This window comes from Tachysurus fulvidraco, chromosome 1 (genome assembly GCF_022655615.1).
Source record: "Tachysurus fulvidraco isolate hzauxx_2018 chromosome 1, HZAU_PFXX_2.0, whole genome shotgun sequence".
Taxonomy (NCBI): Eukaryota; Metazoa; Chordata; class Actinopteri; order Siluriformes; family Bagridae; genus Tachysurus; species Tachysurus fulvidraco.
In genome coordinates, this window is record NC_062518.1 from 43,953,127 (window position 1) to 43,977,486 (window position 24,360).

The 24,360-nt window shown below is 44.0% G+C and overlaps 1 protein-coding gene across 1 annotated transcript in view; it reads right to left on the reverse strand.

Moving 5' to 3' along the window:
* The window catches only part of phlpp1 (PH domain and leucine rich repeat protein phosphatase 1), a 44,013-nt gene that overhangs the window by 3,493 nt on the left and 16,160 nt on the right, over nucleotides 1-24,360 (reverse strand). Inside the window, exons 2-16 of the mRNA XM_027176980.2 lie at nucleotides 13,503-13,699; nucleotides 11,706-11,831; nucleotides 9,927-10,075; nucleotides 8,353-8,499; nucleotides 6,889-7,116; nucleotides 5,269-5,471; nucleotides 5,115-5,175; nucleotides 4,757-4,852; nucleotides 3,262-3,417; nucleotides 2,860-3,060; nucleotides 2,502-2,664; nucleotides 2,034-2,164; nucleotides 1,817-1,933; nucleotides 1,380-1,574; nucleotides 943-1,171 (exon numbers count right to left, since the gene is read on the reverse strand). Coding sequence (XP_027032781.2) covers nucleotides 943-1,171; nucleotides 1,380-1,574; nucleotides 1,817-1,933; nucleotides 2,034-2,164; nucleotides 2,502-2,664; nucleotides 2,860-3,060; nucleotides 3,262-3,417; nucleotides 4,757-4,852; nucleotides 5,115-5,175; nucleotides 5,269-5,471; nucleotides 6,889-7,116; nucleotides 8,353-8,499; nucleotides 9,927-10,075; nucleotides 11,706-11,831; nucleotides 13,503-13,699 — 2,399 coding nt within the window. The remainder of the gene's footprint in view (nucleotides 1-942; nucleotides 1,172-1,379; nucleotides 1,575-1,816; nucleotides 1,934-2,033; nucleotides 2,165-2,501; nucleotides 2,665-2,859; nucleotides 3,061-3,261; nucleotides 3,418-4,756; nucleotides 4,853-5,114; nucleotides 5,176-5,268; nucleotides 5,472-6,888; nucleotides 7,117-8,352; nucleotides 8,500-9,926; nucleotides 10,076-11,705; nucleotides 11,832-13,502; nucleotides 13,700-24,360) is intronic.

Below are 24,360 nucleotides of genomic sequence, written 5' to 3' on the forward strand. Positions count from 1 at the left end.
GTTAGCTGCCCTTTACCTCAGAAATGTTTACAGTTAAAGTCTTAGCTGTCCTTTACCCCAGTGATGTTTATAGTTAGTCTTAGCTGTCCTTTACCTCAGTGATGTTTATAGTTAGTCTTAGCTGTCCTTTACCTCAGTGATATTTACAGTTAAAGTCTTAGCTGTCCTTTACCTCAGTGATGTTTACAGTTAAAGTCTTAGCTGTCCTTTACCTCAGTGATATTTACAGTTAAAGTCTTAGCTGCCCTTTACCTCAGTGATATTTACAGTTAAAGTCTTAGCTGCCCTTTACCTCAGTGATGTTTATAGTTAAAGTCTTAGCTGTCCTTTACCTCAGTGATGTTTATAGTTAAAGTCTTAGCTGTCCTTTACCTCAGTGATGTTTACAGTTAAAGTCTTAGCTGTCCTTTACCTCAGTGATGTTTACAGTTAAAGTCTTAGCTGCCCTTTACATCAGTGATGTTTACAGTTAAAGTCTTAGCTGTCCTTTACCTCAGTGATGTTTACAGTTAAAGTCTTAGTTGTCCTTTACCTCAGTGATGTTTACAGTTAAATTCTTAGCTGTCCTTTACCTCAGTGTTTATAGTTAAAGTCTTAGCTGTCCTTTACCTCAGTGATGTTTAGTTGTAGCTGCCCTTTACCTCAGTTATGTTTACAGTTAATGTCTAGCTGTCCTTTACCTCAGTGATGTTTTTAGTTAAAGTCTTAGCTGTCTTTTACCACAGTAAGTTTTTGTGTTAGCTGCCCTTTACCTCAGTGATGTTTACATTTAAAGCCTTAGCTGTCCTTTACCTCACTGATGTTTTAGTTAAAGCCTTAGTTTACCTCAGTGTTTATAGTTAAAGTCTTAGCTGCCCTTTACCTCAGTGATTTTTACAGTTAAAGTCTTAGCTGTTCTTTACCTCATTAAAGTATACAGATAAAGTGTTAGCTGTCCTTTACCTCAGTGATGATGGCTTTGTGTTGCCGTATGCGGTTGTACTCTTCTTCCAACCCAATGTTGTGTAGCAGTGAAAGCGGTAAGGCTTTACCATCACGACACAACACTGCCTGACACTTCCCCACGTTGGCAGCAGTGAGCGTGAAGCAGCCTGCTGGGTCGGTTGGGTCGTGCCGGATGTGACAGAAAACGGCTGAACCACCTAACTTCTGCCCAGCTGTGCCCAGCTTCCTGTGTGGAGATTTTTGTAAAAAAAGATTGTTGATTCATAGCATAAATAAATGGTACCAAAAAAATGAGTCTGACTGAAACTGGAGACTGCTGTCATTATCAGCACTCAAGTTTGGGTGTTCAGAAAAAAATTATTCTTTTTTTTTTTTAATTATAAATGTCCTGTACTGAATAAAGTACCCACTGCTCTCTGAATGTGTGTGTTCACCTTTGCATGACGAGGAAGGTGTTGGTCATGTAATCCTCCTCGCTCTTGGTTCTGTGAAGCTCCTCGGCCAGAATGTCGTTCATGGTGCACTGCAGGAGATATGGCACCTCCACGTTCCTGTCTCCATCAAACACCCCATACAGAGCTTCTCTATTGCCGCAGAAACTGCTCACTGACAGAGCTGCCACACACAGTCTGAACACACGTGCACAAATATAATATAGATATTAAAATGGGTAGTCAATATTAGAAACACAGTGTCTGAGGGAGAAAGTAAAGACATACGATGTATAGAGAACAGCGGTGTTTGTAGTATTGTTAATAATTCATGCCGACACTCTAAGATACCGTCTTACACAGTGAACATCCAGCTGTGCTGTACAGATGTTGTGTAGTGATGTGTGTTGAGTACAAGCTTTAGTGTGTGCGCTATATACTTGTTCTTCACTCCAGATGCCTCGGTGTAGCCGTGACTCCAGACAGCCGGCCCACCTGCGGCCTCATTGGCTGAGAAGGAAGTTGGGGGCGGGTCGATACGGAAACAGCGGATGTTGCTACAGGAAGAAAATTAAGCAGGATTTAAACTGTAATAATAATAATAATAATAATAATATTTCAGATCTGACTAATGCACGCACACACACACACACTTACTTGAGCTGCTCCAGGGTTTTGTGGTTCAGGCTGAGACGTGGGTTCCCACTCAGGTCTAACTCCTGTAGTTTAGGAGGCAGGTTCTCAGGCAGTGTGATCTCCACCAACTCATTACAGCTCAGATCTACACACTGATCATACAAAAAAGAGGTTATAATTACATAAACACACACCCGTGTCTTACTATCATTTAAAGGACCTTCCACTGATAATGATTCACTTAAAGCTCCAAAACTTAAATCTTAACTTCAGTAAACAAAAGAAAACGTTATTATTTAAAATGCTGTTCTGAGGACCAGGCAGATGATGTGTCCAACATGAAAGTGTCGAATATGAAAAGGAGTTGATACCAAGTAGAAAGATGGACAGCTAGCACATTTCTAGCAATCGTTTCTGTTCCTTTACTAGCTATAACACACATACAACAATCATGCTTGCTTTTGGTATGCCGTGTGTGTGTGTGTTAACCTTCATGTCCATGAGCTGCATGACCTCAGGGAAGACCTCGATGGTGTTGGAGTGGGCGATGAGTGTGTGCATGCGCCTGCAGTTCAGGATGGTGGTGGGTATGGCCTTCAGCCTGTTTCCGCTCAGGTCCACTTCCTCCAGCTCCTCCAGCTTCGCCATTTTACTGCACCACACACACACACACACACACACACACACACACACACACACACACACACACACACACACACACACACACACAACCAGCCACGTTAGAGGACGTTTGTGCATCAGGGGTGATATTTATTCTCTAAATGTGCTGACTACATAGAGAAGAATGTGCAAGACTCAGGTGTGTGTGTGTGTGTGTATGTGATACCTGGCAGGGAATGTTTGCAGGTGATTGTAGGCCATGTGCAGGACTCTCAGGTGTGTGTGTCCAGTGAGCAGAGGAACACACTTGTCAGTCAGGTGGTTGTTGGTCAGGTAGAGCTCCTGCAGGATGCTGTTGCTCTCGTCTGATAGGCTGGAGGGTGGCAGACTCTCGAGCTTATTGGCTGAGGCGTTGAGGCACCTTAAACTGAAGAACATGCAACAATTACATTCAAATTCAACACAAACAATTCTGCATTTCTGATATTGGGCATTTCTATAAGACCTACATTATATTTACTGGGTTCAGATTCTTGTTTGAAATATTTAACCTGTCTGTTTAGAGGAAGTGGTTACAGGTGTGTAAATATTTAACACGTGTGTGTGTGCGTGTGTGTGTGTGTGTTACCTGTTGGATTTAAGGAAGAGGTTACATGGCAGCTCGACTAGCTGGTTGTGCTGGACGTCTAAAACCTCCACCAAGGGCTTCTCCACTCGCTCAGGCAGCCGCTGCAGACGGTTATGACCTGCCAGGACCTTCCTCAGACTGTTACTGCAGAACAACCTGAGAGAGGGAGAGAGTGAGAGTGAGAGAGAGAGGGAGAGAGTGAGAGTGAGAGAGAGAGGGAGAGAGAGAGAGAGAGAGAGAGAGGATCCATGTAACCTTTTGAAAACTAATTTCCCCACTGGAATGATGTAGAACATTTGAGAGATGGAGGGCAAAAAGGACAAATCAGAGTCGAAAGTAACACCAGAGTGCAGCATTCTTCCTCACTGTGTGTGTGTGTGTGTGTGAGGGAGAGATAAAGAGCTGATGATCAAGGATAATCTTCAAAATAATAGTAATAACTAAGCAAAAGCATAGATACAAATATTTTTGTCGCAGCAGTTGAGTTGAGCTGCTTTATCTGAGGCTTTGAAACGCTGTTCGAATGACGGCCCTGAAATTAAAGCAGCGTTACAGACATCTGATCAGTTTTAAGAGCAGGTGTGGAGTGAAGTTGTAGAACACTTTCATTTCAATTATCCTTCATTTCAAATATTTCCTTTCAATCATACCTGAAAATGATTTGAGCAGAGGTGTTTGTACGTGCTCTAACTCTTGTGTCCTACAAGACAGAACCCTTTTAGGGGCACTGCTCCAGTGTTAGCTGTTTAAAGGCTCAATCTAACAGGACACACAATCCACCTGTTCCAATATTTCTCCAAATGGTGGTGTTTAAACAAAAGCTGCCTATCTATTTTGAAGATAAAGATGCTGAACACGAGTAGCACAGGAAATGAACGCTGAAATTCTGATCCGAGATTCGTCTTTTGATCTCGAGCTGTTCTGAAACTCTTTCGAAAGGGACTGTAGATTACAGACAGACACGCAGAGAGATAAATACACAGAGAGAGAGAGAGAGAGAGAGAGAGAGAGAGAGAGAGAGACGAATGACAGGATGATGAGAGGGTGTCTGAGATGGAGCAGATGAACAGGGCAGAGCAGCATATGTCGAGATGGAAAGCTTAAAGGACAAATAGAATATGAATCTGCCTTCCACCCTGTCTTCTCTCTCTTTCTGTCTCTCCCTCTCTCTCTCTCACACACACACACACAGGCTGTAATAGAGGGCAGGTGTTGGAGTGTGTGAGGAGGTCAGTGTCCTCGGTGAAACCTATAGCAGAGATCCATCATTTGGACACCAGAGCATCTGTGTGTGTGTGTGTGTGTGTGTGTGTGTGTGTGTGTGTGTGCGCGCGCATGTGCATGTGTGTGTGCGTGTGTGTGGTTGTGTGCGCGCACATGTGTGGTTGTGTTTATGCGTGTTTACGTGCCTGTGTTTATGTGTGTGCCTGTGTGTGTGCCTGTGTGTGGTTGTGTGCATGTGTGTGTGTGAGTGTGTGCCTGTAGTCACGCTCACCACTGAGGCAGCTCTCTGATGTAGTTATGACTGACATCCATCACCTCCAGCTTCTTGCTGTCACTCAGCCACGCCGGTAACACCTCCAGACAATTCCTTCAGCCAATCAGAGCACACGGTTAACAAATGACTCGTCCGTAATTATGTACACACGATTGTAATCACTGATGAACATCATGAAATAAATAAGCTTGAAATTCGTGTCTTAAATTCTACAATTAAAAAAAAAGCAGTGCTTGGACCCCGATGATCGCTGCTTGTGCTGTATTTATTATTGCTTTTGAATAAGAGTGATGTAGAAGCATTATTAGTTTATTACTGCTATCGTGTGTATGGAAAGTTTAAGAAAGCCGCTCACCTTGAGATGTCCACGTAGGTGAGATTGGACGCTATTGGACTGGCTTCCAGATCCCGTATTTCTGAATGTAAAACCAGATGTCTGGGTTATGGATCGAGGACTAACTGCTAACAGTAACGGTGTTTAGTGTATGCTGAAGCGTTGATGTGTTTACCGTTGTTGGAGGCGTACAGGGCCTTGAGCGTGCTTCCTCTGAGCCGCAGCCGCGTGATGCGGTTTCTCTGGCAGTGCAGCACCTCCAGACGAGGAAACAGTGAGGCGTCCAGCTCGCTCAGGCGATTGTCTCGCACATCCAACTGGGTCACGTGACGCAAGAAGTCTGGCTGGTCCGGTATCACGCTGGAGATCCGGTTCAGTCTGAGAAAAACGAAAGGAAACAAAGAACAAGGAAAGGTTAAAATGACTGAACTCATATTTGGGTTGCTAGGAGAACGAACAAGCTGTAGCTAACGTCGCTTAAATCGCGGCAAGCTTGTTAACCAGATTTATACTCATTTTCTACAGATGGACAAAAGTCATGGCGCCCTGTACTTGGCGGAGCTGCACTGACATTTTTCAGCTCTGTGAGCTTTGCCTTTTAGGACATCATGTGGGTGTGGCTTGGTTTATCAACATGTGCGCACGATTGTCAAGAAAACGGACGGACAGATGACATACGACCAGACGTTAAGATTGCTGTGATTACATGACTACTAGGGAGCTAATTCCACCTGTGATGTGCGTGATGGATATGTGGAGCTGCGTTCATGTGGATGGATAGATCATGTGATTTATCAGTGCGTCATCTGTGATGAATAAAAACCGAAGGCTGCTTTACTGCTTTCTGAATGTTGCAGAACTTTAATAATGAAATATTTTCACTCCAGTGTTTGGGGAAATAGACAGAGAGAGAGAGAGAGAGAGAGAGAGAGAGAGAGAGAGAGAGAGAGAGAGAGAGAGAGAGAGAATTTATTAAGAGCACAGAACATTGTTTAAAAAAAAAGCATGTTGGTGGTAGCATGGCTCTTTCTAATTTAGATAACAAACCTTTTTTATTTATTTATTTTTAAAATAATTCAAGATTCCTTTGTTTTTACACATAAATAAATAGATAATGTGTTCTTACACAAATAAATATATTTTTTATAAATGTTAAATAACATTTAGATAAATTTATGCAAATAACATTTTTTTATTATAATGTTTTTTGTTTTTTTTTAAATTTCATTCAAGGTCATAAATATACAGTAGAGTAACTGAAGGATTAAAGAAGGGGCAAATTATTTCTCTCAGTACAAAAATAAGAGTTTTGTTTTGACAACATTCGGGCAAATACGCAGAAGAACGGAGAGTGGGGCGCCGATACTTTTTCACAGGAGCGATAAGAATCAGGATCATTCTATTGATTAATTATTTACAAACATATACAAAATGTCTTAATTAGCGTTGAATAAGGTTTCTTTGTGTGTAATATTATAGTTTGTATAAATAAAAAAGGATGAGATGTTGTAGGACAGATTATTGAGGGGCAAAAACTTTTTCACAAGCAGCGTCTTTAACTATTTCTTTGAGATTGACGCATTTCTGAATAGAAATCGCTCCTCAAACAGCAAGAGGCCAAAACCCCCCCATAGGTTACTCGGTTCAGGAATCCATCCCTCGCTCCACACCTCCCTCCATGTGGTGCTCCTAATGGCTCGAGCTTTATTACATATTTATAACAGAGATTTATTACTGTTCTCTCTTGGCGGAGGAAAGACGAATGAAGGGAGCGTGTGTGTGTGTGTGTGTGTACCGCAGGTCGACGTATTTGATGCTCAGCAGGCGGAAAGTCTGTAACATGAGCTGCTCCACTCTGTTCCCGGCCATACAGAGACGCTCGACGGCGCTCAGCTTCTCCAGGACCGACGGTACGCCGCTGAACTCGTTGAAGGAGAGCCCGAGGTAGCAAAGACGCTGCAGCGAGCCCAACTCCGCCGGCAACGACGACAACATGTTCCCGTCTAACAGCAACGTCTGCAGGCTGAAACACACACATACACACACACACACACTGCTCAGTACACTAAAATAGGTTTTACTGTTTAACCAGGAGGCGTTGATTAGTTTCCATTAAATTTCCATTCCAACACGGCTAAAGAATCGACAAGTTCTTTCTAATACTTCACCGTTTCCATAGTAACCGTTTAAACGGGGAACTCATGTAACGGATGCTACACGTACAAACTTGTGCAATCGTTGTTTCATGTAGAAATGAATACAAACAATCGTGCTATTTCTATGGCTTAGAAAGTGTGTGTGTGTGTGTGTGTGTGTGTGTGTGTTACCGTGTGGAACCTGTAGGTGGCAGCAGTGCTACTAAAGTGTAAACACAAGCTGGGGAATTTCAGGTCATTCCAGGTGAATCTACACCTGTGTTCAGGACATGTTTGTGTTCCTCTCAGTCTGTTTATTTCTGTAGATCATGTGACCACGTGGTCATGTGATCTCAGTGACATCACTCTGCTGATTCAGCAAAAGCTGCTCCTGATGAGGAAGTTTAAGACTATGTTTACTTATCCCTCCCTCCATCCCTCCCTCCATCCCTGTACACTGTAAATAACCCCTCTGTACATCATTCTGATCTATACCCCTGTCTGTCTTTGCTTCCATCCATCTTTCCTGCTACATCAACACAGCTGTCCATCCATCCATCCATCCATCCATTACTGTGACTGCTCTATATATCATTCTGATCCCTCTATCAATCTAATAAACCATTAATTACTTTGCATCTATACCTCTGTCTGCCTTCCAATCCACACAGCTTGCCCCATCAATACATCTGTCAATCCATCCATCCCAATAAAGCTGTCCATCTATCCACCCACCCACACTGCTCCACCTATATAACAATCATTAATCCTACCATCATTCATCCATTAGTTTTCATCCATTAATTCATCACCATACTGCTCCATCCTTTCTCATGCTGCTCCAGTACTCCATCCTAACACTGATTCATCCTTTACACCATACTCATATTGGTCCTTTCATCCATCCATCCATCCCTCCCACCCTATCTTCAACCCTATCTATGAGCTGTCATTTATCTACCACTCTTGCTTTATTCATCTGTTTATCTATTAATCCATCCACTCCATCCATCTAACATATATCCAACTAATCCCCAATCCTCCATCCATCCTGTTTATTCTAACAGTGAAGCGCAGTACACACTCTTCCACCTCCCGCCCCTCTCTCTTCCCTCCATCCTTACTTGTGCATGTTGCCCACACTGGGGTGAAGGTTGCTGATGCAGTTGCAGCTGAGGTTGAGCTCGGTGAGAGTGGAGATGGAGCTTAGCGCCAGAGGGAATGATCCTAGCTGGTTATTGGACAGGTTCAGACTCCGCAACCGAGAGAACCTAAACACACACACACACACACACACACACACAGAACAGGGATTAGTGAGTGAGACCAGAGTGTGAGTGTTGAAATGACAGTGACCGTGCTGACTCATGGGTTCACCCAACAGTCACACACACACACACACACACACACACACACACACACACACACACACACACACACACACCCACACACACCCCTCCCATTGTCTCTCTCCCTCTGTTTTCGTTCAGCTCCAGGACTCATTCCTACTACAGCCGCACCGTGGAACATGCCAAGGTTTTTTTCTTTTTTTCTTTTCCCCCAGCATGCCTTGTTGCTAGAGAGGGCGGGAGAGCTTTGAAGCTTTTGTGCTTGGGTAAATATGATCACAAACAAGGTTGAGGGTTTTGAGAGAAAACAATCACGCCTCTCTCTTTAGGCACGCAGCTCTGCTGAAGAGTACAGGGTGGAAAATCCTAATGACAACAACACCGGGGCAAGAGACACTGCGAGAGAGAGAGAGAGAGAGAGAGAGAGAGAGAGAGAGAGAGAGAGATAATGGCATGTGAGGTGTGTTTACAGAGAAACAAAGAGCCACCCACATGCTCCGTCTCTCACACACTCACTGATTCTCTCTCACCCACATACACTCATTGTCTCTCTCTCTCTCTCTCTCTCACGCGCACACACACTCATTGTCTCTCTCTCTCTCTCTCTCTCTCTCTCTCTCTCTCACGCGCACACACACACACGTCAGATTGTATTTTGTTGATTATAAAAGAATAAATAAACAGGGTCGAGCAATACGATGACGTAATAAGGATGTTGTGATGTTGTAGGTAAAAATTCTACAAACAAACAGTTACGATTCTTTACTGCGTTGAAGACGGGAGTGTTTTCAATCCCCCTGTGAATTTTGAATCACTTCATGAAGTTCACTGTGAACTTATTAGATGGCGTTTCTCTCCTGTAGCACTTCGAATGTTATGCAGCTTGTGTGTGTTTCAGTAAGCTGCCTAAGTGAAAATAACAGAAATCTGACATTTCTGAGACGAGGAAACGTTCAGTTTCAGCTAATTTACCATCAGCTACAGTACAGACGCCAAGTCCGGTGATTCCGCCGTGTTTACTGACTGACACGCCGACAACTCGGAACTTCCGAGCTAGAAGAAAATCCCACTTGTAATTACGACTTTGTGTTGGAGTTCAGCTTGTAAATGCCGTCTTTCCTCGAACGCGGAATGAGCTGATGTAACATGTAACCGCCAGTTACACCAAACACCCTCCTGTTGCACTTGTCCCTGTTCCTCTTCTGGGTGAAATCGTTCTGTTTACAGGGTTGCCAGGAGTGTGTATCAACAGCAACAAACAAACAAACAAACAAACAAACAAACAAACAAACAAACAAACAGAGGAAGCTCTGTGAACTCTTTATATCTTCTCAACCCTCTTCACGCACCTCTGGAGCTGCTTCAGGGAGTTGTCTGCAGGGAGGAAGTTGTGTTTCAGGTTGAGGTGAGTGAGGTCGTGACTGTAGAGAAGGTTAGGGGGAAGTTTCTCCAGACTGCAGCATGACAGATCCACTGAACTGATCCTCTGAGAGACCATCTGAGAGAGGGGGGGGGGGGGGTGTTTGGGGGAGAAAGAAACAGAAGAAGGGAGAGAGAGAGAGAGAGAGAGGGAGAGGGAGAGATTAAATTACCACAAGCTTTCACTGTGTTAAGCCTGAATAAGACACAAGCTCTACTGCAAGTAAAACCATAAGCATTTACTCAATCACACACACACTCACACACACACGCACTCACACACACACACGCACTCACACACACACACACGCACTCACACACACACACACGCACTCACACACACACACACACACACACACGCACTCACACACACACACCAGGCCATTAAGCACTGTTGGCCAAACCGAATCTAATTAACCACAATACCACACATCATAACACACAACACCCCTAGAGAACACCACAGCATACACACACCACCTTATAGTAACACTACATGCCAACCCCACCACACACGTTTCAACACCATACAGGATGCCAAAACACTAACATTCAATCTCAGAAGCCATAACACCACACTCAATACTCAACACCATACTCAACACCATATACAACACCATACATAACACCACACTCAATACTCAACACCATATACAACACCATACATAACATCACACTCAATACTCAACACCATACTCAACACCATATACAACACCATACATAACACCACACTCAATACTCAACACCATACTCAACACCATACTCAACACCATACACAACACCACACTCAATACTCAACACCACACTCAATACTCAACACCACACTCAATACTCAACACCACACTCAATACTCAACACCATATACAACACCACACTCAATACTCAACACCACACTCAATACTCAACACCACACTCAATACTCAACACCATACACTACACCATACACAACACCATACTCAACACCACACTCAATACTCAACACCATACACAACACCATATACTACACCATACTCAACACCATTTACTACACCATACTCAACACCATACACAACACTATATGCCACCACACATAATTCAAGACCACATGCCATAACACAACACTAGATATGACAGCACTCACACTAACATCAATCACTCATCAGCACTACACAATATTCAGTACAACACCACACAAAATGTGTATAATATAATACACATCACAAATCACTACACAACACAAAGTAACAGTATGTGTGTAGTGATTTTACTACATCATGGGATACATTTAGGGAATAAATCTAGACAGTCTGGAAATGATATAAACACAGACAGGCACTCGCGCGCACACACACAGGCACTCGCGCGCACACACACAGGCACTCGCGCGCACACACACAGGCACTCGCGCGCACACACACACAGGCACTCGCGCGCACACACACAGGCACTCGCGCGCACGCACACAGGCACTCGCGTGCGCGCACACAGGCACTCGCACGCGCGCACACAGGCACTCGCACGCGCGCACACAGGCACTCGCGCGCACACACACAGGCACTCGCGCGCGCGCACACAGGCACTCGCACACACACACAGGCACTCGCACACACACACAGGCACTCGCACACACACACAGGCACTCGCACACACACACAGGCACTCGCACACACACACAGGCACTCGCACACACACACAGGCACTCGCACACACACACACAGGCACACACACACCTTGGCAGCATGACGGTGCCAGCGCAGGTGCTCTGTGAAGCTGTCAAAACTGATGTAGTAGGTCTGACTCTGAGGTCCAGCTGAGCTGAAGGCCAAACAGTGGCTGTGTTTCTTCACCTCCTCTACCTGCAAAAACACACACACACACACACACACACACACACACACACACACACACACACACACACACACACACACACACAGATCACCTTCAGGCAGTAACAAAAACACATGCAGTAACTAAAGGTCATCGAGTTTGTTCCCCAGCAAGTCTGCAAAAGAGAACAGTAAAGTGCATCTTCACGTACAAATCATTTTAACATTTCAGATCAGATGTATAGGACATGAAGTCTGCATTTTTCAGGAATAAAACAGAATTGTGCTACAGTTCTCCTGGTCTCTGCCTCTACTGTACACTTTTCAGGATCGCCACACCTGCTTTACAGCATAGTAGAATTCATTTCTTTACATATTCCAGATTTGGAAGTCAGGGTCAGACCGCAGGGGCACCGATGATAAAGTGCCCCAGAGCAGACAGGGAAAAAGGGCCTTGGTCAGGAGCCCAGATGTGGCAGCTTGCAGGTGCTGGGGCTTGAACCCCAACCTTCCAATCAACAACCCATAGCCTTAACCGTTTGCCTGATAGAAGAGCTAGTCGATAAATCACGTCTTTAAGAGTTCATAAAGAGTTTTACTTGAAGCAGTGAGTGGTGACATAATCTCCCTTGCTTAAGAAGCATCTATTCTTGGACATCTGCCAGACCGATTGCCTCTTTCTGTGAAAAGGAGGTGATTCTTCGGCTTGTTTAAAGGACACATTAAAAAAAAAGGGTGGACAATACAGCTGATCACGCAGGACACATTTGTTGTATAAAGTTTGTCTTGTTGGGTTCAGACTAGCACGTGAGCCATAAAAGAAATGAGATTATTGTGATTGGGCAGAGTACAAGGACAAAGGCAAATGTGCACGACACCAGGTAGTGTTAAGTGTAAAGTGCAAAGGGAGGTAATAAGGATGGGGCAGATACGGTCACAGGTCCAATTTGAAGCGAGTTCTATTGACAGCATGTAGTGAGGTGCGAGTCCAACCATCATGACATGCAGGAAAAGGCCAAAGACTGGAGAATAAAGATCAGAGTAATTAAAAGTGATTCCATTCATATTGTAACAGTGAGTTTGAGGTTTGAAGACGTTACATTTGTCTTGATTAGAGACAATGTGTGTTTTGAACAGTTTAAGGCATTAACTTTTCTTTGATCAGGGGCATTTTAAGTCCATCGAGGGTGTAGAGGCAGGATGATGCAGGCGTTTTGAACAGTTTAAGGTGCTACATTTGCGTCGGCCAGGGGCAGGACCTGCGGTTTTATTAGGTTAAGGTGTACCACTGCCTCGGTTTCGAGGGAGGACGTGAATTTTTACCAATTTACAGTCTTACCTTTCAACCCATCAGGGGCATGGTGGGTATTTTTCAAGAGTTCAAGATGGTACACTTTAAGGTGCTACCTTTCCCCCAATCAAGGGAAAAACAAGCAGGGTAGCTAGGTCAAGGTGTACTATTGCCTCAATTATGTGCATTTCTAACAATTTACAGTGTTACCTTTCTGCAGATCAGGTGCATTATGTCCATTTTATACAAACTAAAACATTAGCTTCCCTTTAATCAGGGACAGGAAGGGCAGATTAACGTGTATCGTTGCCTTGGTAAGGAGGTAGGAATTGTGCAGTTCAATTCATTTAAAGCGTACCATTGCCTCGACTAGAGGCAGTATGTGAAGTTTTAACAATTTAAGGCATTACCTTTCCACCGATCAGGGGCAGGATGTGCATTTTGCCCGCATGACCGGCTTTAATTGATGACACCATGAGACACGTGCCACACAGGATGACGTGCCGGCGACTCCAGCGGTTCACAGGAAGTTGCAGTTTGCCTTTGCGTACGTTGTAAGTCCCAGAGAGCTGCACGCGCTCAGAACTCGCCATGTTGTACGGCTTCCCTGCGGGACACACAGACGGGTATTGATAAATAAACAAGTTGAAGAAAACACAAGGTTCGTGGAGCCACGATACGATACCAGCCGAAGAAAATATAAATATTGTGGTTTATAAATCTCCACAGTCTGCAGGCTAATCTCTCACGCATTTGTCCAACCGCCTGCATTTCACACCAACATGCAGCTGATCTTTAGGTCAGACTGAAGACAGGTGTTGAGTATCTACCCATCCTTATTTCTAACACCGACACCAAAAATTCTCAGCTTCATGTTTTCTCTTCACCAGTCCGAGGCCTCCGTGACCGGGTTCTGTACAGCAGGCTACGGGGACGGTCGTGTGTTCTGTGTGTCTCGGAATAGGAAACCCTGTCTAATAGCCTGGGATTGATTACACAATCGAGTGCCAGTGTGTGACAAGAGCAGTTCAACAGGGTCGACGTGTCCTGGTGTTTTAATTCTGATTACTGTTACTGACCGAGTGCTGCAATTAGCGCAAATCTGCCAGACGCTCGAGTGAATTCCAGCCAACGGAAACGAGATCGACCTCTCGGGTCTGAGTTAGCGAGCTAATGTTATGTTCGGTTGATGAAAACAATTCGTTATTTATATTGCCGTGTTTCAATTCTTGTACAAATGGTGTCTGGTCTGAATTTTTGGGGGAAATTTTGATATATGATTTGATATTTTGAAATAGTGAGGACAAGAAGCTGGGCTTTAGGATTAATAGCTAACGTGATCGACAGGTGAGGCCTCGGGTTAGCCTCGATTGCCTGAACATCGTTGGGTCTCAACAGTTGCGGTAGCACTTAAGCCCTATTTGGATTTGATTCAAATTCCATAGGAGATTGTTGATCTGATAGTTTAACTTCCATTTCAATCACCACTAATTACCACGTAGTCCTCGAAGCTAGCCTTAAAAGCGTAACGCTCCCTACAAAGCTCCGCCCTCACAACATGCCGCAATCCCTGGGTTCGAGGGCCAGAATCGGTTCCTCGAGGCAGCTGAAGTGATTGACAGGTGAGTAGAGATGCCTAATGATCTTGATTGGTTGGATGTTGGTGAGCTGGATCATGGATTTGACGTAGCTAAGCAAATAACACAAAATGTCCATCTATAAAGTCTGACAACTGGCCAGGATGTAAGTGAGGTGTTGTCCTTGAAATGTTAGAACTTGCTCTAATTCAGCTTCAGTATATTTAAGCAGCTCTATCGGAGTTCCAAGTGATGCTTATTTAAACTCGGATAAATATAGCGAAGGACTCACGGACACACACACACACTCACACTGCCCTATCTGCAGATATTCTGACATTGATGGAACACCCCTGTGATTGTATCTAGTCCTTGTTCTCCAAACAGGAATGAACGATTTTTAAAAAAGGAACAACGTCGAAACGCGGAACAATGGCCGTCAAGTCCGGTCGCGTCCGAGGTGGCGTCCCTCAACCCAAACACACGGGCAGAAGGGAGTGAGGAAGGGCGCATGTGGGAGTGCGGTTGAGGGAGGAAGCAACAGGAGGAACAAAACCTCAAACCCCAGCTGAGATCCTGGGAGGACGTCCTGTTTACACAGGCACGGGAAGCAGCAGGCGGTCCCCACGCACACCCTTTACAGTAGGAGCGTACGCTCAGGCTCGGCACACGCTACACCACGAGATTTAGTGACACCGAGCTGACGACGAACTAAATATCACTTGTTTTTTCCTCAGTTCGTCTGGGGTCCGGCTAATCTCAGAAAATTAAACACTTAAACATATAAAATGTGGGTTGTTGTAATAAAATGAATCGTTTCTATGGTGACAGCTCCTTCACAGGGACTTGCATGGAGAAAAAAAATAATAATGGAGGATTGTTACTATAGTAACAGCTCGTTCCCGGGAAATTGTATGGGGAGGAAAAAAATCGGATCGTTTCTATAGTAACACAGGAAATTATGTGAAAAATGTTGGTTTCTATAGTAACAGCTCCTTCACGGGGACTTGTATTGGGGGAAAAAAAAACAGGGACTGAGAGAAGAAGAGAAAAAAAAACAAAAAAAAAAAAAACAAAAAACGGATGGTTTGTATAGTAACAGCTCCTTTACAGGAAATGATATGGAAAATGTCAGTTGCTATAGTAACAGCTCCTTCACAGGGGTATTAGAGGAAAAAAAAAAAACAGATCGTTTCTATAGTAACACACTGGAAGGTAAAAGGATGCGCGGTTTCCTTCTGCTTAAACCATAAATGTAACGATAAACGGATAAAATGCACTTGTTTAGAAATTGCAGCTGTTGGCGAATTTAGTTAAAAAGAACAATCTGCGGATTATTGTTCCAAAAATAACCCGAGTGAAGGAGACAGTAAGTCAGCTGTTGATTAGTTTCTTACATCATCAAGCCGTGTGGTGATTTATTCCTTATCCGATGTTACTGAGCTTTATATGGCGTCGCTGTAACGATGCGGTGTGAAGCGGAAAAGCTGGGAGTTTAAATAGGGGTGAGCGGGCGTGTCTCGTGTCCGTCGCCTTAATATGGCTTCCTTCCTCCCTCCTGGGACAGGAAGAGTCGCAGGTCTATGTCTGGCTCTAACACAAACAAACACGAAGGCCAACAACGTCCCGAGTACTGACAGTGCTGTGTTCGGTTCGCCAAAAGGGTGCCAATAATTCTGGACGCCGTGTAATATAGAGACGGCCTTTTAAAAATGTGTATGGCTTGGATACAAGAATAAAATGTAAAATGGCCACACACACACACACACACACACACACACAGTGTTACAGTGCAGTGCCTCAGACCGAGAGAATAAGGCCGTGTCCCCAAACTGCAGCTCATTACTGATTCCCCAAGTGGATAGAGAGAGAGAGAGAGAGAGAGAGAGAGAGAGAAAAAATGATGCCCTTGCTGTAAACTAGGCTACACACACACACACACACACACACACACACACAGTACACTAGAGTCCTGACCCACATACTGCAGCCGCTCCACATCTAAACGCATACACTGTGTGTGTCTCTCTTTCTCCAGGTGTCTCTCTGTCTCTGTCTATATCTGTGCATCTGTACCACTCATGCTGTCCGTCTGTCTGTCATTTTGTCCGTCCATCCATCTACCTACATTCTTTGTGTCCCTGGCTTCCTACCTTTATTTCTAAATCTTTCCGTCTATCTTTCTCTCTACCTCTATCTTTCTGTCTCAGTCTCTCTCTCTGTCGGTCTATCCTTCCATCTCATCATCATATCAGTCTCTCCCTCACTTCCCTCTTTCATCCCTCTCTCTCTCTCTCTCTCTCTCTCTCTCTCTCTCTCTCTCTATTCCCATTGCTGTCTAAGTGCTGAAGATGTTTTTGTGCAACCCTGTTGTGTAAATGAGGCAATAGAACACACACACACACACACACACATGCGCACACATACACACACACAGATAAGACAGGTGTGTTTATCAGACAGTAGTACTGGCGTCTGATACACTCTTTACCCTGACACTGGATTTTATCATCCCAGGTTATTTACTGCAGCTGAGATTACAGAACACACTGCTGTATGCGTGCGTGTGTGCGCGCGTGTGTGTGTGCGCGTGTGTGTGCGTGTGTGGACAGTAAGAGGCACTGTTTATGGAATTACATGCTATGGGGTAACATTAGGTATCTATGTGTTTGATGCCTACACACTAGAATTCCATCGCGCACACACACACACACACACACACACACACACACACACACACACACACACACACACACACACACCTTACTGCATACAAAACACACATGCGTCCACACCCTGCAGCTCAGGTTATGATGACAGGGGAAACGCGCTATAATAAGATCTGACCCCTGAGGTTGGTGCTGTAGGATCAGGCATTTCAGGGGGCGTGGCTTCATGTCCATATATGGTCGTGTTGAGTCCACCTGCTGGGGTCCTTTAACCAGAGCAGAACCCACAGATAAACATGCGGCCTTCCTCTTTTACTCCCAAAAACATGTCAGATCCCAGAGCTGCTTGTCTGCCGCCTTCCTCCTGCATCATCCCTGCTCTATCCCTCCGTCCCACTGCCTCCTCCCATCCCTCCATCTGTCGCTCTGTTTTCATGGGAGTCTTATTAGCAGTGTGAAATGAGGATAATTAATTATCCGTTGAACGTCAAACTGACACTCTGGCATGAAGGTCCAGTCTGGCAGCATGGAAAGGCTACTTGTTGCGTGCGCTCTCTCACACACACACACACACACACACACACACACACACACACACACACACACACACACACACACACACACACACACACACGGCAGGTGTCCGGGTAGCAAAGAGCCAACAAAATCCTTACAAACATTATCAGGGCCAGAAATCATCAGGTGTCGTCCTCTACATTCATACACCAACTCCCCTCACACACCCCCAACACACTCACACCCCCCCACCCACCCACACACACACCCACACAGCTCCATGCATGTCTTGTGTGAGGGTGGGGTTAAATTCAAATTTCTTTCCTATCATCACTGGGAGACGTTCATGAATAATTAACTAACTGTGCTGTACAGCAGGCCTTACAGAAAAAAGTATCCTAGAAATCACACACACACACACACACACACACACACACAGACACACACACACACACACACACACAATACTCGTGTCCTGAACTGCAGCAGACAGATAAATGGTACAGGAAAGAGACGGAGGGCAGAGGAGGGAGACAGATAGACGGAGACAGAAACAGAGACAGGGAGAGTGTCAGAAAGAGAGAAAAACAGAGGAACACACAGACACACAAACACACACAGACAGACAGACAGTGTCAGAGAGAGAGAAAAACACAGGAACACATACACAGACAGACAGACAGACATTATCTATATATATATACACACACACAGAGAGAGAGAGAGATAGAGTGTCAGAAAGAGAGAAAAACAGCACACACACACACACACACACACACACACACACACACACACACACACACACACACACACACACACACAGACAGACGGACAGCTGGTGCAGCATCAGTTTTTTCGGTTTCTCCAGCCAGAGAGACACACGCTCATCCTCCATCGTCTCCCTCCCAACTCGTCTGCTTCTCATGATAAAACGTTACATGAGAACAGAATTATTATTATTATTATTATTATTATTATTATTATTAAGAGATCATGCAGAGGATAAAGTGCTGATGTGGATAATCAGAGCTCAGAGTTATGACTCTGCTCCTGAAACTGAACAATCAGCAGCTATCGATTCGGTTCGGAGTCAAATTTCCCTGTCCGAAGCGTTTGACAGCAGAACGGAGCCTATTCTCAGAGCTGCGTCTCGAATAACATCCGGGATAAAGAACCTGCTGGTGACCGCATGCTGAAGCGTATCCAACACCACTGCAGCTGATCCTCACCGCTTTTTACTGCTTTATTCATTCGCTGCTTTTTTACCAGCAACAAAGTCGTACATTTTTTCTACATACTGGACGCAGCACGACAAAACGACAGCTTGATTAGCTGTGGACCAATCAGGAGCCGGAAGAGGCGGGTCACATGACGCGTGCACGTCGGCTCGGGTCTCGTACAGCGAGGAATAAAACACTTCTCAGATTTTCCTCTGACACTGGAGACTCCTTACCAAACCTTCCAGCAAACTTCACACCTCTCCTGCTGCACAAAGCCCCGGGTGTGCAGGTGGTTGCTATAGAAACGAGGAGGGATCAGAACTCATTTTCCTTCTGGCCAATCAGAGTCCAGAATTCAGGAACATCGCTGTGCTGGGATTTGATCCGTGATTCTTTTATTCGTTTATCCACTAAAACTTTATACAGCGTGTGACGACGATTATGATGATGATGTCACTTAGGGACAAGATGAGACACAAAAAGACAAAGACATTTCTTCGCTGCTTCTTGCTGAAAACCGATGCAGGATTTAATAACAGTTTTATTCTTCTTCCATTTTCTTTGAAACGATCGTGTTTTTTTTTTTTATTATTCCGCTTTTTCATGCTAAATTACTTACTTAAATATTTGACCACGTATAAAGCCGAGTGACACGACGGCGTGACACCGATACGGTGATTTGTTGATGCGACGTAGAATTTTTTTAATTGTACACAGTTAAGATAAAAAAAAAATACTAATAATAAATAAAAATAGATTTGAATTTTTTTTACCTTTTATAAACACAAAAAAATCACTGCAAAGTCTCCTGATCATCAGCAGCCTCTCTGACGAGGTCGTCTGCATGATCCAGAGTCCCAACATTACACCCATCACACACACACCCATCACACACACACACACACAAAACCACTGTTTTTATTACCACATTTTCTCAACAGATTACAAATAAATCTGTAACCAAATGGCTGTTTCTTACCTCTACAGAAGCACTACTTTTACAGCTAGGTGTGTGTGTGTGTGTGTGTGTGTGTGTGTGTGTGTGTGTGTGAGTATTGGGGGGCTTCTGGTTGTTGAGGCAACTGTACTCTATAGTTATATAACATGTTATATAACATTATGTACTGTTTTCACACACACACACACACACACACACACATATATATATATATATAAATTAGTATAAAAAAACAATTTTTTCCAAATTCATTTCCAATTAGTTTTTTTTTTTGTATTATACAATTTTTTCTGTCATTTTTTTCTGTCCTTATATTTACTTGATCTACTATGTCCATGCAGCATTTGTATAAAATTAAATTCCTGGTATAGAGTTATAGCTGAATAGAAAATGACTTGAAATGTTCATATTTTGAAATTATTATTATTATTAAATAAAACACCTTTGTTTAACGTTTATCTTTATACGATATTTGATGCTTTATGAAGATCTGCATGTATGTGGACCTTTATTTACACTGACGTCTGAATGGTATTAATATTAGATTACTTTACTGTAGTTCTTACTGTAGCTCTTCCAGTTCACCTCCTGTTAAAAAACAAAAAACCCTGATGTTCGAGATGTGGTTAAAGTTCACACGCCGAGCTGTGATTAGTTTTTTTATGGTGGTGGTTTTTATCGGTGTGTGAAAGTGGAGCGGCTCAGACGCCGCACGCCGTCCGGAGTTCAGTGGTCCGATCCCATCATGCACTGCAGCGTGAAACACTGATGTAAGACACTCTAACCTTACAAGCGTGCAGCGAGAAGGTAGTAACAGAGTTCAGCTTCATGCTAATGTGCTCAGACTGCAGGTTAACACACACACACACACACACACACACACGTGCCTGAACAAATCGTTTCTCGGTAATAACATGCTGGCAGAAGCTGAGTCTGAGCTGCCAGTTATGTAACACAGGAGAGAGAGAGAGAGAGAGAGAGAGAGAGAGAGAGAGAGAGAGAGAGAGAGAGAGAGAGAGAGAGAGAGAGAGAGAATGATGCCCTTGCTGTAAACTAGAGAGAGAGAGAGACTAATAAGGAGAAAGAGGCAAAATGGAAGTCAGTCATGTTTAAGAAGAGAGATCAGAAACGGAACAGAGAGACTGGAAAGAGAAGAGAGAACGACAGACAGAGAAAGAGAGAGTGAGTGCGTTTGGATGAGGATGCTGGAGACAGGAAACAGGACAGAGGCGACAGAGAGAGATGTGCTGAGAGACATATCAGATAAAGATGGACTAGACTAGACTAGAGAAAGAGAGAGAGAGAGAACACGAGCGGGAAAGAGAGATTAAACTGGAGTGAGATTTGATATAGCTATGTGAGAGACTAGAGAGTGAGACACATTGGACGGTCCTCATGTCTGCAGTGAAGTCAGCAGTGATGGACTCTCAGGCAGAGAGACGTGATTAGTATCCACTTGTCCCTCCTCTTCATCACTCGCCTTACAGCAGAAAGAGTGTTTAAACAGCGGGGACGCTCCTGTCCTCCATGTTTACTCTTTTCTGTGTGTGTGTGTGAGTGTGTGTGTGTGTGTGTGTGTGTGTGTGTGTGTGTGTGTGTGTGTGTGTGGGGTAGACGCCTCTGGTAGAACTTTTTCCTCAGTAAACAGGTTGGTCTGGATTTCACCTCCTGCTGCACTCTGTAGCCGTGTGTGAGGGTGATCGGGGCACATTGCAGGCGAACGTTTTTGCCACACAAGTCTAAACAAGTCCGAAGTCACCCGGGGCATCAGGGCACGTCTGTGGGAAACGGCCTCGTAAAGCGAAAGTGACAATTTAACAACAGATAAAGTAAAATGTTCCATTTACACTTGTGGCGCTACGCGCTACCACTCGTACGCCAAGCTGACGCGTTGCCATGGTGATCTCCCGGGTTTTCTTTTGATGTTGTTTGTTTGCTTGTTTTTTTGCACCAGATGGCAAACGAGAACTAATTAAAAGCGATGAACGAGGAACCGAAGGAACGTCGGACCAACGGAAAAAGCTACATGTAGAAGATATCGTGCAAAAACTTCCTTCAACAAATTCAACAAAGTTTCTACAGAATTAAACCCATCGAACAGGAAGTGAGGGAATCTTGGCCGCTCTCGACGGTGGCTTTCTTTTTTTTTAATTATTTAAAAATAAGCGAGACACATGACTTCCTGTTCAACTTTTTTGTGAGCAGATGAGTTTGTTCTAACCAAGTGCCCCGACACTTTTTTACTGAAATGCCTCTAATTCTATACTGTTACAATTCACAAATTATTAAACTAAATAAACTAAAATTAAAGAAATGAATGAATGAATGAATAAATAAATAAATGTATGTTTTGGAAATAAATTACAAAAGCAAATAAAACAAAATTAAATAAAAAAATAACAAAAAAATAACAATAAAATTAAAAGAAATAAAAATAAAAAATTCAAAACTAAATTACAAAATTTGAAAACAAATAAAACAAAATAAAATTAAAAGAAATGTAAAAAAAAAAAGACAAAAAAAAAAAAAACAATTACGATCCCCTTTATGTTTGTTTGCTTGTTCACGTAAATCGGAGCGATAAATTTCTAGTCCGCCTCCATTGAATGGTTTCTTTTATCCAGAGGGAAGCTTTGAAACAGAATCGCTTCCTAACCTGTTCATGCTCTTGTTTGTTCATCCCGGTGATGTGTAATAACATGTGACACCTGAGCCGGTGACAACATGACTGATTTATAGGCAACAGATTTCACACCAAAAGCTCCAAACAGGATGTTTTTAAAAGATCCAGTTGCAGAATTTCGGTTCTTTAATTAACAGGTGGAAAAAGACGGAGATGGAGACGAGGTGTGTTTAGTTTGGCAGACGTTCTGTATCCGCCTTCAGCCCACGTAACGTACGCCTCGATAAACAAGTGGCATTACTCTGGAAAGGAAGTTGGCTGTAGATCAGACGCGGATCGGACCAGTGCGTACCCGAGATTACGGCCGTGATGAAGGTTCACCCAGTTACATCATCCTCAGGTTACTGTTAGTGCAGTGACATGTTTAAGATGTAAAGCCGTGTCTGAACCGGGAAGAGCCCTCAGAGAGGATCTGATCTCCTCAAGCTCCACAGTAAACTGCATGAAACATGATATGGCCTCAGGAGGAGGAGGAAGAAGAAAAGGAAGAGGAGGAGGAAGACTAAAAGAAGATGATGTGTTGGAGGAGGTAGAAGAGTTGGAGAAGGGGAAAGAGATTGAGGTAGAAGAGGAGGAAACGGAGAAAGAGATCGAGGTAGAAGAGGAGGAGAAGGAGGTAGAAGAGGAGGTTGAAGAGGAGGAGAAGGAGGTAGAAGAGGAGGTAGAAGAGGAGGAGAAGGAGGTAGAAGAGGAGGTGAAGGAGGTAGAAGAGGAGGTGAAGGAGGTAGAAGAGGAGGTAGAAGAGGAGGAGAAGGAGGTAGAAGAGGAGGTAGAAGAGGAGGTAGATGAGGAGGAGAAAGAGGGCTCAATACAGTAAGCTGATTCAGTTCAGACTAAAGAGGAAAAAAGGAGCTAAGGCCTGAATACAGTCATTTACATAATGAGTGACAGGTAGGGGTGTGTGTGCGTGTGTGCGTGTGTGCGTGTGTGCGTGTGTGCGTGTGTGCGTGTGTGCACGCTCGCTCTAATCAACTATCAATGTATTATTACCTCTTTCTTGCATCTTGTACCTTATTTCTACTGTAACTATACTGTATCACACACCTATAACGCGTCCTCCTGCTCTTTACTAATGCCCTGAGCACGGTGGCAGAGCAGCACACACACACACACACACACACACACACACACACACACACACACACACACACACACACACACACACACAGTCCTGAACCAGAGCAATTTGTCTTTCAAAGCAGTGAGAGGTTATCTGATCCGGCTGAGGATGTTGCAGTGAGGAAGACGAACCAGCTAGACGACATGCTGAGACGCTGACGCACACACACACACACACACACACACACACACAGAGGAACGTCGCACACACACACGCGCGCACACACACTTCAACTAAAATAAAAAGGGTGAAAAAAATAAACAAACATAAAACAAACAAACAAAAATGAATTAATAATTTGGTTTATTTGTCCACCAACAACACTTCTCTAGTCTTCCCCTAATTCTGTATTAAAGAACTGTAAACAAACCCCAAAAGTTGTTATTACATCACTGTGTAGTTTCCCTGCGTGCTTAAACAGTGCTGTGAAAAACTATTGGCTCCCCAAAACGCTCACAGACCTATAGGTATGTCATTTTGCATGAGAACAAAAAAGGGTAGACAGACAGGCAGACAGACAGACAG